At 42.4% G+C, this 15,388-nt stretch overlaps 1 protein-coding gene and 1 non-coding gene across 2 annotated transcripts in view; one reads left to right on the top strand and one right to left on the bottom strand.

Annotated features, from left to right (window-relative positions):
• The first annotated feature begins 4,308 nt into the window (after window positions 1–4,308).
• Window positions 4,309–15,388, top strand: part of LOC102796224 (partitioning defective 3 homolog) — a 381,329-nt gene continuing 370,249 nt past the window's right edge. The window contains exon 1 of the mRNA XM_087845929.1: window positions 4,309–4,715. Coding sequence (XP_087702055.1) covers window positions 4,596–4,715 — 120 coding nt within the window. The 5' untranslated portion in view covers window positions 4,309–4,595. The remainder of the gene's footprint in view (window positions 4,716–15,388) is intronic.
• trnaw-cca (transfer RNA tryptophan (anticodon CCA)) lies at window positions 12,963–13,034 on the bottom strand. The gene has a single exon. It is a non-coding gene; the product is annotated as a tRNA-Trp (tRNA).

Raw genomic sequence — 15,388 nt, 5'->3', positions numbered from 1 at the left:
AAGGTTGGAGGTTTGATCCCAGGCTCCTCCAGTCTGCATGCCAAGTATCCTTGGGCAAGATACTAACCCCAAGTTGCTCTCCGATGCATCCATCGGAGTATGAATGTGTGTGAGTGTAGTTAGAAAGCACTCAGTATAGAGGTAGTGCTTGTGAGAATGGGTGTGATTGGGTGAATGTGGCATGTTGTATAGAGTGCTTTGAGTACTCCGGGAGAGTAGAAAAGCGCTATATAAGAACCAGTCCATTTAACATAGTGTTTTACAGTAAAGTCACCACAGTACAGCAAACTAAACTGTTTATCCTGCACAACTGCGAAGGATTTTCATGCAACCTTTCAGCAACACCGAGTATACGCCTTAGTTTGTTTTGAAGAATGTTTCACAATATGAAAAACTTCCCATCATATAACTTACATGTAAGTTTAGCTTTCCAGTTGATGTCACTGAGCATCCTTACCTTTAAATATAACCTCTCTTTTTCTTCTCCTGTCCTGTCTTTCGTACGTCTTTTACTTTTTCTTCATCTCTGAGTGAACTTCTTTCCAAAACAGCAGCTGGACCTTTAGCTAGCAGACACACTGTGCAACAGACTGCCAATGGTTGCTGATGTTTGTTAAGCTGATAGAAAGGTTTCATTTAAAATTACCTGCCACTTAAAAAACGTTATACTCACTCCTCTTCTGCAGCAGTAGCTTGATGGTGAAGTACGGCGACTGCAACTTACGGATATCTGCAACAAAAACGCCATTCTGGATAATTCTGGCCCACTTTAAACCTTGAACATTGCGTTATTTACTATATGTCTTGCCTCTGTGTGCCCTTTGAGTTTGATAAGTCCTGCTGATGGTTACACCAATAGGATTGATGCACACTCAATCATCCAAGCTTTCCCCTAACTTATAAACAGTAAATTTACATAATGACTGAAACTAGCACCACTGATGAAAATGGGCTGTAAGTTCGGTTTCTTGATCTTTAGTATGCTAATTGTCATGACCATTTATCAACAACCACTGATCAATGGCCATGAGTACGTTGTCAAACCAGCTTTGACAAATGTCCAGCTGGGATAACCACATTTACTCAGGGCCTTCTTCTTGATATGATGTTCCTCTGCTTCCCTGGCCACTGTACCTGTGGGGATGGTGTTCACTCTGACGACACCCCGTTTGTGCTCCAGTGGATAATTAGAGTCAGACCTTAAATACAGATCCGGATGCGATGGTTTACGATACACAGCGACTTTTAAATGCTGATGGAAATCTCACCGTCTAAGAAGGCTAACCTGCCACTTTTCATATCCTCCCTGGTGAGCTCGATGTGCTTGTCCACAGTCTTTTATGTATCATTGTTTCCTTCATTTAGGCTCCTATTTTCTGGGAAATAAAAAAGATCCCTTGCTTTAAACCTTAAAGTAAGGAGCCTGTTTTGAAAATGTAAGGAGTAGAAAGTAAAGATGTTTGTGTTAAACTGTAGGGTGTAAAAGTAAAAAGTTGCCAAAAAATAAAAAAAGTGCTGATACCTGAAAATTCAACCTGAGTACAGTTATTTGTACTTCCCTACTTACCACCACGATTGTTTACTGACATGCTGATACTTTCATCATGTCTTCGAGGCCCTGTTTCACTCCAGCTACAATATCTGCCTTAAACATGGAAACTCAAGTGCCATGATCCCTCACTTCACTGCTCTTGGGCCTTCTCTGTTCTCACATGAACATTTAAAATGAATGTTCATGTGAGATCCAGGGATGAGTGATTTCCCCCTCTGAGCTTTTACTCCACTCTACAAGTTTAGCAATAACAGCGATGTCATTAATAGAGATGTCATATTAGAATGTTTTGGTGAGTGTGGAGGAAGGATGTAGTAAATTCCACATGCATGAGCGAGCCTGTTTGATGTCATCTTGTGGTGGTGAGCGAATATGTCACGACTCAGGTATGACCTCCGCTCCTGTGACCATGTCAGAGCACGCCTTGTGCCTGCTTTTGTTTACGATGCCCCCTTTGTAGAAGGCAAGTCTGAAAATGTGTGAGTGAAGAATGTGGATTATCCTAGGTTCAGCAACCAATGGAAGTGTGTGGTGGTGGTGGTTTGTGCGTTTGGGATAAATGGACTCAGGATTCATCAGACTGTAGATTTTGAGTATGACTAGACTTCCAAACGTTTGCTGCACCACAGAGCATTGAAGCAGCAGCATGAGTCATGTCAATCACACTATTTTTAGTGCTAGAAACATATTTATGAACCCTGCTACCCTCCATACATATGCTTGTGTTACATTTCTTTCTGAATTGTTGTATATAATCATGTTTTCAGTTAGGCAGCTGGGAACAGCTGCTTCTATGTGATGATTATCAGCAAGGAATATGAAACCCAGGGACAGCGCTGGGTTTTCCTGAGTGTCCTGCCCCCCTTCCTCCTGCATTCCTGATGTGCAGTGGACAAACTGCAAACCAGCCTCTGAACTTATCTTACTATGGCAGTTGAGGTAAGCAAATGAGCTTGATTAATGGGGGGGAGAACTGACATGCTCACTGATGTTCCCTGCAGCAATCTCTCATGCAGACAGTCACAGTGGATTTTACGGGCACAGCTTGATCTTCTTTTATATGTAAAGAAATGCAGTTGATATTAAGCCGTATCGATTAAACAACAACAATGTGGGGCTGCAGGAACAATTATTTTGCAATTTTGTATCAATGCTGTTAAGTGAATTCCCATTTTTGTTGCTAGCTTGCTAGCACCACTGAACTCACAAATCTGAGTCTCATCAATGCACACTTGAATAAAGAACTCCGTTTGCTTCATCAAACTGGTCCCAGTTTTATGTACTTGAATTTTTTTTCCTACACCACTTTACACCACTAGATGGAGTATTTGTAGCATTTGTTAGAACGGAAGCGCACGGCAGAGCCCAGCTTGTCAAAGTATGTTGGCTTTAAGTTTTTTTTGCATCTGTTTTGCAGTCTGTATGAACTTCACTGGAAGTTGAAGCTGTTATTGCTTCTGTTCTGGTGTCAAACAAGTTTCCATTGCTCCAAAAAGTCAGAATAGAAACAGTTAAGGGTTTGGTATTGCATGGATAGTGCATGTCTAACCCTGGAGTGATGGATATATAAAAAAAAATGCATGCAGAAGTGTGGTTAGACATGTGTGGTGAGACATCAAAGGACAAACACTATTATAGTAACATATCAAAGCAGGTTTCAAACCCTCAAGTTCACTTTAGATCTTGCACCAATCACAGAATCATACAGTGTTAGGACAAAGGAGGTGGGGGGCAGATGCATCTCGTGCAGCCGTGTTCATCGTGTGCACTCATTTGGACCACATTGGACCAGAAAGAGTAGGAGCTGCAGGGATAGAGAGGAGCGCCGCAGAAAGGTTGCAGCTATTATCAGTGAATTGGGTCATACTTTCTATCCAGCCTTGGGCTCATTTTTCTCATCCTGCACTGCAGGTCAATAATTTATTACATTAATATATTCTTTGCAATCAGCATAGTCAAATACAAATGAGACTTTGTTCTATGCAACTCTGTCTGATAACATTCTGCCTTTCATTTTGCATTATTTATTAAAAATGAAATTCAGCATCCATCACCACATTCATCAGATCAAAGCGCGGTAATGCACGAGCACTGCTTACTCCAATATGCCTGCCCTCCAAGCTTGAGCCCACAGGAGGCCACTGGCTTGCGGTGACTCCCACACTCGTGGATCTCAGTTCGATATTACCCACAGGAATGGCCTGTAGGATAGTCAGAACATCTGTACTTAAATATTTCTAGCATGAAAAGTGAATCCAAAATAAACCTTGGCTCATGCCTTAAACAACACAAACTTGCCTGGAAAACTACCCAAGGCCTCCAGACCCCCGCCCCCCCTTCAGAGTTTGTATGGAGCCCACAGGTCATTTTTTACCCTGTTACCCTCTAGTGACTTAATCCAGCCCTGCCCCCCATCGTTTCAAAGACCACAGCATTATAACTGCTAATCACATGGGGGGAGGGGGGGTTACCCCTTTAAGTTATATTTTAGTTATACTGGTTACTCTCCACTGTGATAACAGGTCAGAAAAAACGCGGGTTTTGTTGGATAAAATGTTCCATTACCCTATCAGTCCTCACCACTCTCTGCTGATGACCACCTGCCAGTTTTTACAAGTTTTTATTTAGTTTTTCAAATTCATGTATTATATGATAAGAACGCAGGGAAATGTAAAGTGAACTGAGATGGATCAGCCCGCGCTGGGAACATTCTTCGTGCCTGCTCTGACATGTGGGCGCACACGCAGTGTCGGTTGTCAGCTGTCCAGTTGTGCGCTCTCGCTGGGGAGGCTTTTTCTGCTGGGAACTTTCTGTAAGTGAGTCAACACCGCACAGGGAGGACGCCACCCAGCCCTGCGCGCTGGATCTTATGCTGGGCTTCTCCTTCGAGGACGCAGGGCACAAAGACGAATCCGCTTGGGTCGACAGGCTGGGGGTTTCGGTGTTTTCTGCTCCCACGCAGCGCCGGGGATGGTTATTGTCGCTTTGACGCGGCTTTTTCCTCTTTGGAATTAACGCGGCGGAGGAAAGAAAAAGGAAAGAAATGAAAGTGACGGTGTGCTTCGGGAGGACCCGGGTGGTCGTTCCGTGTGGAGATGGGAATGTAAAAGTCCAGAGTCTTATCGAACAAGCGGCCATGAGGTACAAAAAGGCGATCGCAAAGGTAAGTCCCCGGCAACACACACCTCAGCCCCGGGGTGATTTCTGTAAACGCTCCGCGGAGCAGCGTGCCGAGTCCACACTGAAGCCTCAACATGGCGCTTTTTTTCGGGAAAGAGGGAAAGAGACAGCGGAGAACCCCAGGGGCCCCAGACGCATGGGGTATGGGAGTCCAGGGGTGCGCAAACGAGGGGGGAGGAGGGGGGGCTTTTCATTGTTATCAAAAGTGTGTCGCTTGTGTGTATCTGCTTTTTAGTCTCCACCAAAAAGTTGGGACACTGAAAGTGTTCAGGTTTGTGCAGTAGAGGCGGAAAAGGGTGCAAAAGTGCACGGAGTTCAAACCGGATCAGCCAGCAGTGAAGGAGGGTAACTGTCAAATGCATGTGTGCAGGCTGGTGTAAGAACACACACACACACACACACACACACACACTCTCTTATATCACAATTAGGCTGCTTCACTGTAATGTAAGAGTCTAGACAATATAGGATCATCCTTAATCTACTATAATGTCTTCATAATACAACATAAAGAGCAGAGCTTGTTGGCTTTATGAGAGCTCGTCCAACTACATGTTTAAAGAAAAGCCTTCGTGTGTTGAATGATGGAACACATGGCTGTGTGAAGCCCCTGTGCCAAACAGGAATGAGCACACTGATTGCTTTTCCCTTTTGTGGGTTTTTGTGGGCCGAGCTTTAAAGCCCATTAAATGACTAATGAATGAATTAGAGTTTGGTACTGTTGCCATGGCAGTGACAGCACTTTCTCTTCTTTGCCAGTGGGTGCTATTACAATTGGAGTCACGTTAACACTTGAGCAGGATGGAATACCTTGGCAAAACCATGCTGTTTCCCCCCCCTTCTTCCAGTGTTCCTGTTTTCTGTTCTTGGAGAGAAGACATTACAGCTAAGATTTAGCCAGGCTTACAGTGGTGGCTTGGCTAGAACAATCAGCACAATCCCAGACACGCAGTGCTTCGTTTACAGCCTCTCCGATCACCTTCTTGGTGACAGATAAAACACTTTCAGCCTCGCTGCGAGAATTTAGCAGCAGACTTTCCCGCTGTAGGCAAACGTGGATGATATGGGTCAACATTTACTCACATGAAGATCACTTCCTTCTTAGACGCACATCAGCAATCGCACGTACATACCCACACACACATGCGTTCACTCCTCTGTTTACCAGTGCTTGATGGTTTTCCATGGTTCAGCAGAATGGAGGCGACTGCTTCATTGATCCATGCAGCTGTGCTGTAAACGTAGAAGTGTGCATTCCCTGTGGAGATCACTTGGCCTCGGCTCAACAAAAACTACTGTGCCATGCGCCAGAAGACCTTTGGACTACAGGAAGGCATAATGACACATAGAGCAGCTGAAAGCAATGCATGAATGCCCAACCCTTGAACCATAAGTTTGTTTGGCTTGTTTGTTTTTAGTAGCTACCCTTAAGGTTTCTTGGCATGCCGACATCCGAGTCATAAAATCTTAGTTTATTATACATTAAATACATTTTTGAAAAATTGAGCTTTTTGATAATTTGATTGAGCTTTAACAGGGAGAGCCGAGAACCTGATGTTTCAGATGCCAAATGCCTGCTCTCACGGAAACATATCGACAAAGTATGGCAGGTGTTTAATCTGATGGCTCATAAAAAGGATCTAAAGCAGGGTAGAGGTTCCTCGGACAACTTCACCTACTTCCAGGACACATGGAGGAGAGGAGGAAGCCTGAAAAGGTCAAAAACCCAGCAACACTTGGGCCTATAAAGAAAATCTTGATTGCCTAATAAATGACGCCTAGTACCAGTTTGAGGCGTTCACTGTCATAAACTCTTCCATGCTTTCACATACTGAAAGAAGTTCCAAAAGTTTTGGCATTCTGGTGTGATTTCTTAATGGTGTGCTATAGATTAATATTCAACTCTTACGCTGGGGTCCACTTGGTTCTGATTGATCAGATGGCGAGCGTGAGGCTCTGTTTGGCTGCAGATTTATTGGTTTACGGCACAGTCTCGTCACGGAGGCTCTACAATGCACCAGTTATGCATGTGCCCTTCAGGCGGACTTGAAAGAACTCGAACATGAATGACTTCATGTCCACAGCAGAGTAGAATCTCAGCCACAGGTCACTTTCACTGCTGTGACTTATTCATTTGGTTCTCACCCTTGGAAACAATTATGCACTTTTTGCCATTTAATCTTGTCGTTCACAGTGGATCAGTCAGTTATGGCAGCTGCCATCCGATGAGCCTATATTTTAAAGTTGCTCTGACTCCACTTACCTTCTGCCTGACCGTAATGTCCTTATTTAACTCTTTTATACGTGAACCATTTTCAATTCTAATGGCTTTTTTTGCAAGCAGTGCTTCACTTGCCTTGGTAATGCTGTGCTCTTTTCATCTTTGCTCTTACATTTATGTGTTCGAGGTTCGCCATTAGCTGTATTAAAGTCGCCAAGCTCAGTCAGGAAGACAGTCAGACAACATCACATGCTGTACTGGCATACCTGATCTTCTCCAGAGACTCTTGAAGGCTTTGTCACAGTGGGACCTGAAAGAGCAGACTCCCACTCAAGCACCATTAACTTTAGAGTCAATCTGGTCTACATTATGCACAGCCTTGAAGGGTTCATGCTAAATGGTATTTTGGGCTTCTCCTTCCGCTTTTCTCTTTTCAAGCTGTTATTTTTAGTACTAGTAATATTGGTGTATTCACCAAAATTTTAGTCAGCTAAGCAGGAGCAAAATGAGGGTTTTATTTTGCGGACTATCCACTGGAACACAAAACCCTGCTTGGATGTGACAGAGAGGTTCGGCGCTCAATGCTTCCTCTTGTACTCTGGTTTCACCCGTATCTGCTGCAGCATCGTACATTTAAATAAATAACTACTGGATCCATAGGTCGTGGCTCTAAATCTTTGAAGAACTGAGTTATTTAATCCTACCTGTCTGTAATGCCTGCCCTAAATGTGTTGTAAAGCCTCGTAAGCTCATAATGACTTGATTTTCCCCAAATTACGCAAATGCAGACTTGAGGCATGTTGCAGCATAGCCAAATTGTTTAAATACACCAAAGAAGAAGATGAAGAAGAAGAAGTAGGAATGTTCTTACAGGCAAAACAACGTTGCAGATTTTCATATTATGCTTTTAGCTTTAATATACATTATATCTGCAGCATAAGATGATATCATCATATAATAACACTGTGTATGAATCTACTGTCGAAACCTTGGAACTCATACTTGCACTCAAATCAGTGATCTTGCATTGTTCAGAGAATTGTTGTGAGCTGCTGACTGTCTTGATTACCATGTGGATGCAAAATAACAGTCCTTCCCATGCCGTGATAGGGAAGAAATATTCAGGTTCTCGTGCTGACTCTGTTCTCCCCGTGCTTTGAGCTGCTCTAAAATACAGGCTTTGTGAGAACAACACTAGAATTTGGCACGGTTAAATCATCTGTTTTCAACAAGGTTCTGAAAGTTCAGCCAGAAGAAAACGGTGGTGAAAGGTCACACATTCTGCTTGACATTTTGCTTACACAGGCTTTTACGTGAGCAGCTGTCATAGGGGGAGAGGCGGGCACGCCCTAGACAGGTCGGCGGTCTATCGCGGGGCTCCTGGCTTTATATTTGACAGTGAGAGCAGTCATCGTAGTTGTAAGAAGACACATTTGTTTATCAGAGTCTGTCAAACAAATGTTAAAGCTACATCTTGTTTGCTACGTCAGATTCACCTGGCTCTTCTGGGAATTGTTTGCTGTTAGTAAAAGTTCTACATAGCTTTATAATCCTCATCTGCTCTCAGGTAAGGGGCTAATAATACCCTGCGCTGGGGCAGCTGTGCAGGAAGAAGCCACAGCGGGAAAGTGGGAAGTGTCTTTGAAAGGGTTGTCAGTGCCTGTTAGCTCACTTCATTCAGTGATTACGTAATAGAGACAAGCTGCAGTCTGTGAATAGGATTATGGAAGTTAGTTGAAACCTGCTGGGAGGGGGGGGCTTCATCTCGTGAGTTGAGTGGAGAAGGTCGGCCAGGATGATGGGATGCAATGTGATGGCTTGTAACTGAGTACAAGAAGTTCTATGGTTCAGCTGTGGTCAGTGTGGCCTCACTAACCTTTCATCCTCTTTTTTTTGTTTTCTCTTCTGGCTTTTCTTGAGTTTCCTTTTTGTTTTTCATCTTTTCTCAGATCCCAGTTTCTCTTTTGTCTCTTTCTCTCTCTCAAGCTGGTCAACACAGTGTCATTTTCCAGCTGACTGAGGACTTTCCCTGCTTCCATACTCAGTCTTGACAGCCACTATTAGCTACCAGTCTTTGAGGAAAACAGTCACAATCCAAATGTTGGTTTGCCCAGTTGTCCAGAAAGTGCAGGAAGGGCGATCGTGGCTCATGAGTTGACAGTTCGCCTTGTAACCGGAAGGTTGCCGGTTTGAGCCCCGGCTCGGACAGTCTCAGTCGTTGTGTCCTTGGGCAAGACTCTTCACCTACCACCTACTGGTGAGGGCCAGAGGGGCCGATGGTACAATATGGCAGCCTCGCCTCTGTCAGTCTGTCCCAGGGCAGCTGTGGCTCCAACTGTAGCTTGCCTTGTGAGAGTGAATGAGTAGTGGAATTGTAAAGCGCTTTGAGGGTCTCGAAAAGCGCTATAAAAATGCAATCCATTATTGTTATTTAAACCAACTGTTAACTGTATATTTCTGTACATTTAAGTATTATTATTCATATTGCCGCATTCATTGACCTTGTTTATAGTATATAATATAATTTCATTGTTTAATCACATTAAAATGTTCCTAATGTAATGTTTAAAAGCACTTGAAAAAGGCAAAATCCCATGTAAAATTAGGGCAACAAACTGTATTGTCATTAGTGAAAATATTTTTATGAGAAAGTTATTTTCTGGTATTATTTTGGCACCCCAGCTGCGCCCAGTGTAACACAGCCAACATAGCACAACACAAACGTTCCCTGTGCCATGCAAAGAGCAGCACTATATTCTACACATATATGCAGCTTTGGATATGGTTAGATTTTAAGTAGAATTTGAGACTAGTGATTCAATGACTGTCTGGCAAGTTTCCCTGCTTGTGTGGACGGCATCAAGGACAATGACACCACACTCCGGGACATTTTATCTAACCCAAACAATGCCTCTGTTCAGGGTCAAGACAAGCAGACGTTAGGGCTTTCCTGCTAAGGAGAACGCCTCTCAGGTGTACACACAGGTGCTGATATGTTATGCACATGGTAAGGAGGTGGAGTACATGCATGCAAAGCCAACAGAGAGCAAAACATTTGTAACCTGGGAAGCTGATTTTAGCCATTAGCTTATGTGTTTCAGACAAAGCCGGGCAGAATTCCTGGCAATAACTGCGTAACGCAGCAATGAAAGTGGGCTATGTTTTCAAGCCACGCCAAGCCATTGGATGACTTCTTTTCCAGCTTCATATATCCTGTGTTAGCTCATTCAATGTGAAGGTCAGCTTCTGTTGTATTTTTACGGTTTTTTTTTGCTATGTTTATTCATTGTCCTTGGAGCTAAACAACATGAATTCTTTTTGGTTTATTGGGATTTTTTCTCACCTCTGTTCAGATTTACATCAGTGTGATGGAGCCAAAATATTAAACACCAACTAGTTTTCCTTCCCGTAGCCGTAGCTAAAAATAAAATTGCCCAACAGGAGGAAAATGACATGCACAGTGGCCCGAGTGTTGTTTCTGGGCTGCCACGAGGAGTCAGCTTATCCAGAAAAAAACAAATAAGTTGACACCGCGGTCAGAATCCAGGCATCGGGTTTGAACCGGTCGCTGCCGTGTGAGCAGCACAGATGCACATATGGGCCTATGTACGACTCTCAGCTAGGCAGCCAATAAATTCATCTTTATCTCTACTGATAACATTAATGCAAACTGGCAAAAAAATGGATGATCAAAAGGAAAAAGAGCAAAGAGAAGAAAAACGAGAAGACTCTTGCCCACAGGGTCAGACATCAGTGAAAAACACGCTAAATCGCACTCCTGCAGAGGCTTGTCTAAATAGATACCTTTTTTGCACAGTGAAAGTATTAATATGAGATCTCAAACAGAGATATAATGTGATACAAAAACATAGATTAACCCAGTTTATTCTGTTAATTGAAAAGCTGGCTTCAGATCCATCATGAAGGTGACACACTGTGCACAATAAAAATAACTGATGGTCTAGTGAGCTTAACAAAATCATGTATGTGACTGTGAAATTGTGCATATTGGGCACTTTCATTTTAATAAAAATGTTCTATTTTTGTTTAAGAAGGATTTCAATATAACATTTGTACATGTTATTTGAGTTATTTTACACTGTCTTTAGGGCTGCCACAAAACGATTATTTTCATAGTCGACTAGTCAACGATTATTTTTGCGATTAGTCGACTAATCAGATCATCATCCATTGGACGTAAAACTACAGCTTATTGCACCAGCAGCATCTGCTCTTATATAACTATCATTAGCTTACAGCTTTAAGTGTTTAAGGTATGTGCTAACTAAAAACAAAGACAAGATGTTAGTTTATTAAGTTTTAATGAAATTTGCAGATTGTTTCGGTGAAGTTTAATAAACTCCTTGCTATCTAAAATATAACGGGACACCGGAGTATATTCTCGAGCATCTCACACTTCTGATAATCAGCTGTCTGCTTGATGTTTATTCAGCTGTGTAGAAACTATAACTTTAATCTCAGCCAAACAGATTTACTCAGGAACAAATAAAATACTAAAAAAGAAGCCAAACAATAACATTTTTAAGTTATCTAAGTGACTTATGTAATGTTTAACCTGAGTAGCGAAAGACGGCAGTGGTAGTCCGGTGCTCTCACGGGCTCTAGTGAGCCTTGCCCCCGGCTAGCTATCGAGCTAGTGGGTAACAGACGTCTCCGAAAATGTAGGAGCGCTTTTGAAAATATGCGGTGTCTTGATAAACTGAGCAGATATTTGAGGTTTACACAGCTACATTCTCGCTTGAAAATATGTTAAACGTTTATTTTGTGACCCAGAAAGAATAATAAGAGTAATATTAAAACTAAGTAGCTGCCGCCATTGTTGGAAACTGAGCTGGGCTGCGCTATGAATTCTGGGACAGAGCTACTATATCTTCTTCTTCTTCGGGGTTTAACGGCAGCTGGCATCCTTGTACATGCAGTGCTGCCATCTTCTGTTTCAGTCCGTTATTACACTCTTAAATCCTACGACTTATTCCTGCATCTTTTGTGATCTCACAAAGCTTCAAATGACGTGTCGACTATTAAATCAGTCGTCGACGATTTTGATAGTCGACGTAATCGTGACTAGTTGACTAATCGTGGCAGCCCTATCTGTCTTGTACGGTGGCCTGAGTGTTCAAATGCACTGCATCTTAAAAAAATGCTAGCAAACAGAAGAATGCTTTAAAAGCACAGAAAAAACAATTGAAGTTGAATATAACACAATGGGACTACAACCCCCCCAACACATCTGAAGAAGGAACCCAAACCCAGAAAGCATCTAAATGTTGATCTAAATACTTGGCTGTAGGTCAGCAGGTGGGGCAGGTCGTCTGGAAGGTTGGTGGTGCGATCCCTGGTTGCTCCCATGATTGTCACATAGAACGTTTTTAGGTGAAAAACAAAATGCTTGTCTGAGTGAGTGAATGAGGCATGTTGTATAAAGTAGAGAAGCGCTATAGAAGAACAACCAACAACTTACACAATATGAAATCAATTCTTACTCTCGCACGGTGCCACTGTTCCATCCGGTAGAGCAGACGGCGTGTGCACAATAGCCTAAAACTTGAGCCCAGTCTGCTCTCACTGTTAGGTACGGCCCTGCTAGCTTATGATGGTGGGGAGTTACTGTTTGTTATCTTAGCCTGCTAGTTTAGATAATCCAGTTAAACATTAGCCTGAACTGTTAGAAGCAGGAAACTAGAACCATCCCACTGCATGACTCAAAAGAAAACCCTGGACCCTTCAACCCCTACAGTGAGGACATCTGGTGGTTCTGGACCTCTGAGGTTTTCATATATTTCTGTGTCTATTCAAAGAGAACCTGTGCTACAACATATTTAGCTGTCCTGGCACAGATTATGTGGTCAACTGACAGAATAGTGTAAGTCGGTGATGTTTGACAGCTGCTCTAAGTAATGGATTAAAAACTCAAATTTTTTATGGGTGTTGTTTTATCTATCTCACTAGGGGTCTTGCACACATTAAAGAGGACGCATCGTAAAACTCTGACCCCGACGTGATTTGAACACGCAACCTTCTGATCTGGAGTCAGACGCGCTACCGTTGCGCCACGAGGTCCTGAACGCACTCTGACCAACCAACCTTCATGATCCTGCTCTCTCGGTCTCTCTCCCTCTCTCTGCCCTTCCATAAATGGAGCATTTTATCCAGTACTTAATGATGCCCCGACAATAGCTTACGCGCGATTAGATGCCATAATTTGATCTTTGCGATCTTTAATCAGTCGTTCTATTGCATCACATGTTTTCTGTCTCGCTTCTGCGTGTCCTGCCGCTCCTCTCTTCGTCTAGTTCCATATTCACCTGACACACTTCCATTTGTTATCGCAGATTAGTCACCAGAAGATAATAGGGCTGCTCTGGGAAAGCTTACCATTAAGCTCCTTTCATGTTGTAATTCTGCTGATCTAACTGGTAGCTAAACGGCGATGTTGGGGAGTCAAAGGAATGAGCTTCGTGGCAGATGGCTGAAACACAGTAGAACATGTGGAATTAGTAGCGGTCTTTTGTTAACCAGAACCCTCCTGTAGCTTGTGGTTTTAGCAAAGCCATCCTCTGACGTCCTCTTTCATTTAAGTTATTTCCTTTACCCTTTACTTTATGTTTTTTTTTTCTTTGTCTTCTCTTTTCTTTTCTTTTTTTTTGTTCTGTACGTGAAAATATTCAGTCTTTTACTCTGTTTTGTCAGGCAAGTCAATGCAGGAATGTTGGTAGAGTTCAACAAAATCAAATCAAGCTTTTCCAGAAATGTCAAAACACCATCACGCAGTTCTGATGTCGTGCAGGAGCCTGGTATATAACAGAAAAGATTAACACATGATTCAGCTGCCGTTCTGGTCGGAGGATGGACTGCTTAACCTCTGTTTGAGCTATTTTTAAATGGAAAACTCGAGCAAGGTGACAAGCTGTTGAATTAAATGTATTTTAGGCAGAAAGGCCAGATATTATGTTTGCCAGTCCTTCTCAGATGGAAAAATCCTTTCAGCTTTCACAGAGTAGTCTTAAAGGCTGCTTTGACAGCTTCCCATTGTTTACTCTTTGCACGTCTTGACACGGAGGTTCCTTTTTTCCCCCCTTCTAAAACACACGCATGACGTTTCCATATAGGCTGCCGTGCCTCCGCTTCAGAGTCAAGAGATGCTCCTAAATCAAGCTCTCGCAGCTTTTAAAGATTCCACTTATAGTTATACAATGATTTCTTAGAGGCAGAGCTGCTCTGAAGGCAGAAATAATCTCTTTGGTTGACTTAAACTTCAGTGGGAGCAGCCAAGGAAACAGCTCTGCAGTCGGGTACAATGGAACAGTTTGAAAAATGTGAATATAAAACGGATTTAGGAGGTCAGTTTGGGTAAAGACGTCTGCTTAGAGGAAAGAAGAAACAAATGGAGCAACCAGCCTGTTAAAATGTTTCCAGTCGACTCTAGTTTCAGATGTTCAGGGCAGTGATTGGTTGTTGATGTGATTTACTTGACTGAATGAGTGGCTCACCCTGCCCTGGCTGGTGGGATGTAATGTAAAGCTGACCGCAGGGTCAACTAAGTCAAGTGGTCTCAATTAGCAGCTCATTAACAGCTTTGGTGCGGAGAACCATGCTTATCCATAAAAACATTCAAAGCATGATTTTCAGGGCAGAAAATAAATCTGTGGATTTATTACATTCACAGTTTTGGAATTTTGGTATTTCCTTTTGTTTTGGGTACAGTAGCCATCTGAAGAATGTCTATCTTGTTTTTCTAATCAAACGTCTCCGTGAGATGACAATTCCTGCCTCAAGCTGGATTCAGCTATGAGCAAGTTGTTGCAAAGGCCAAATATGCAGTTTGTGGTGTTTCGACATGCAGACCATGCCCGCCCTTCTTGGGTGTGATCCACTGTTTTGTCAACAACTTATGGCCATGATCGCAGTTACAGAGCTGTGTTGGAGCACACAGTCGAGAAATTAACCTCTGAAAGTGTGACAGCTGATAGATGTTTTGAGAAGTTTGATTTTTTTATAAACGTACAACCTGAAAAACACCATATTCTAATTATAATGTAACATGTAGTGTGTAGAGCTATGAAATTGAGAGATTTAATACCTTTCTCTGGCTTTACTCTCAGTCCTTTAAAAAAAAGTCATTCAAGTTTAGAAGCCTTATTAAATTTAAAACCTGACTCATATTTAAATTGCACAAGAATACTCCGATGAAGCACATTTTAAAAAGCACTTAAACTGATTTATCATTGAATTATTGTAGTATAACATGCTAGCAATTGTAATATGCTAGCAAACAATGTTTATTTCGTTTGTAGAAGATGAGCAAGAACATGAATGTCCCACTACACATGGCAATTTTAAGGATTTTATTAACATTTTTGCTTGCTAATTTACCTTTGGAATGAACTAATACTTGAATTTATAGAACGTTTCTG

This window comes from Neolamprologus brichardi, chromosome 9, assembly GCF_056152115.1.
Source record: "Neolamprologus brichardi isolate AB-2024 chromosome 9, ASM5615211v1, whole genome shotgun sequence".
Classification (NCBI taxonomy): Eukaryota; Metazoa; Chordata; class Actinopteri; order Cichliformes; family Cichlidae; genus Neolamprologus; species Neolamprologus brichardi.
This window is presented reverse-complemented; position numbering and strand designations above follow the sequence as displayed.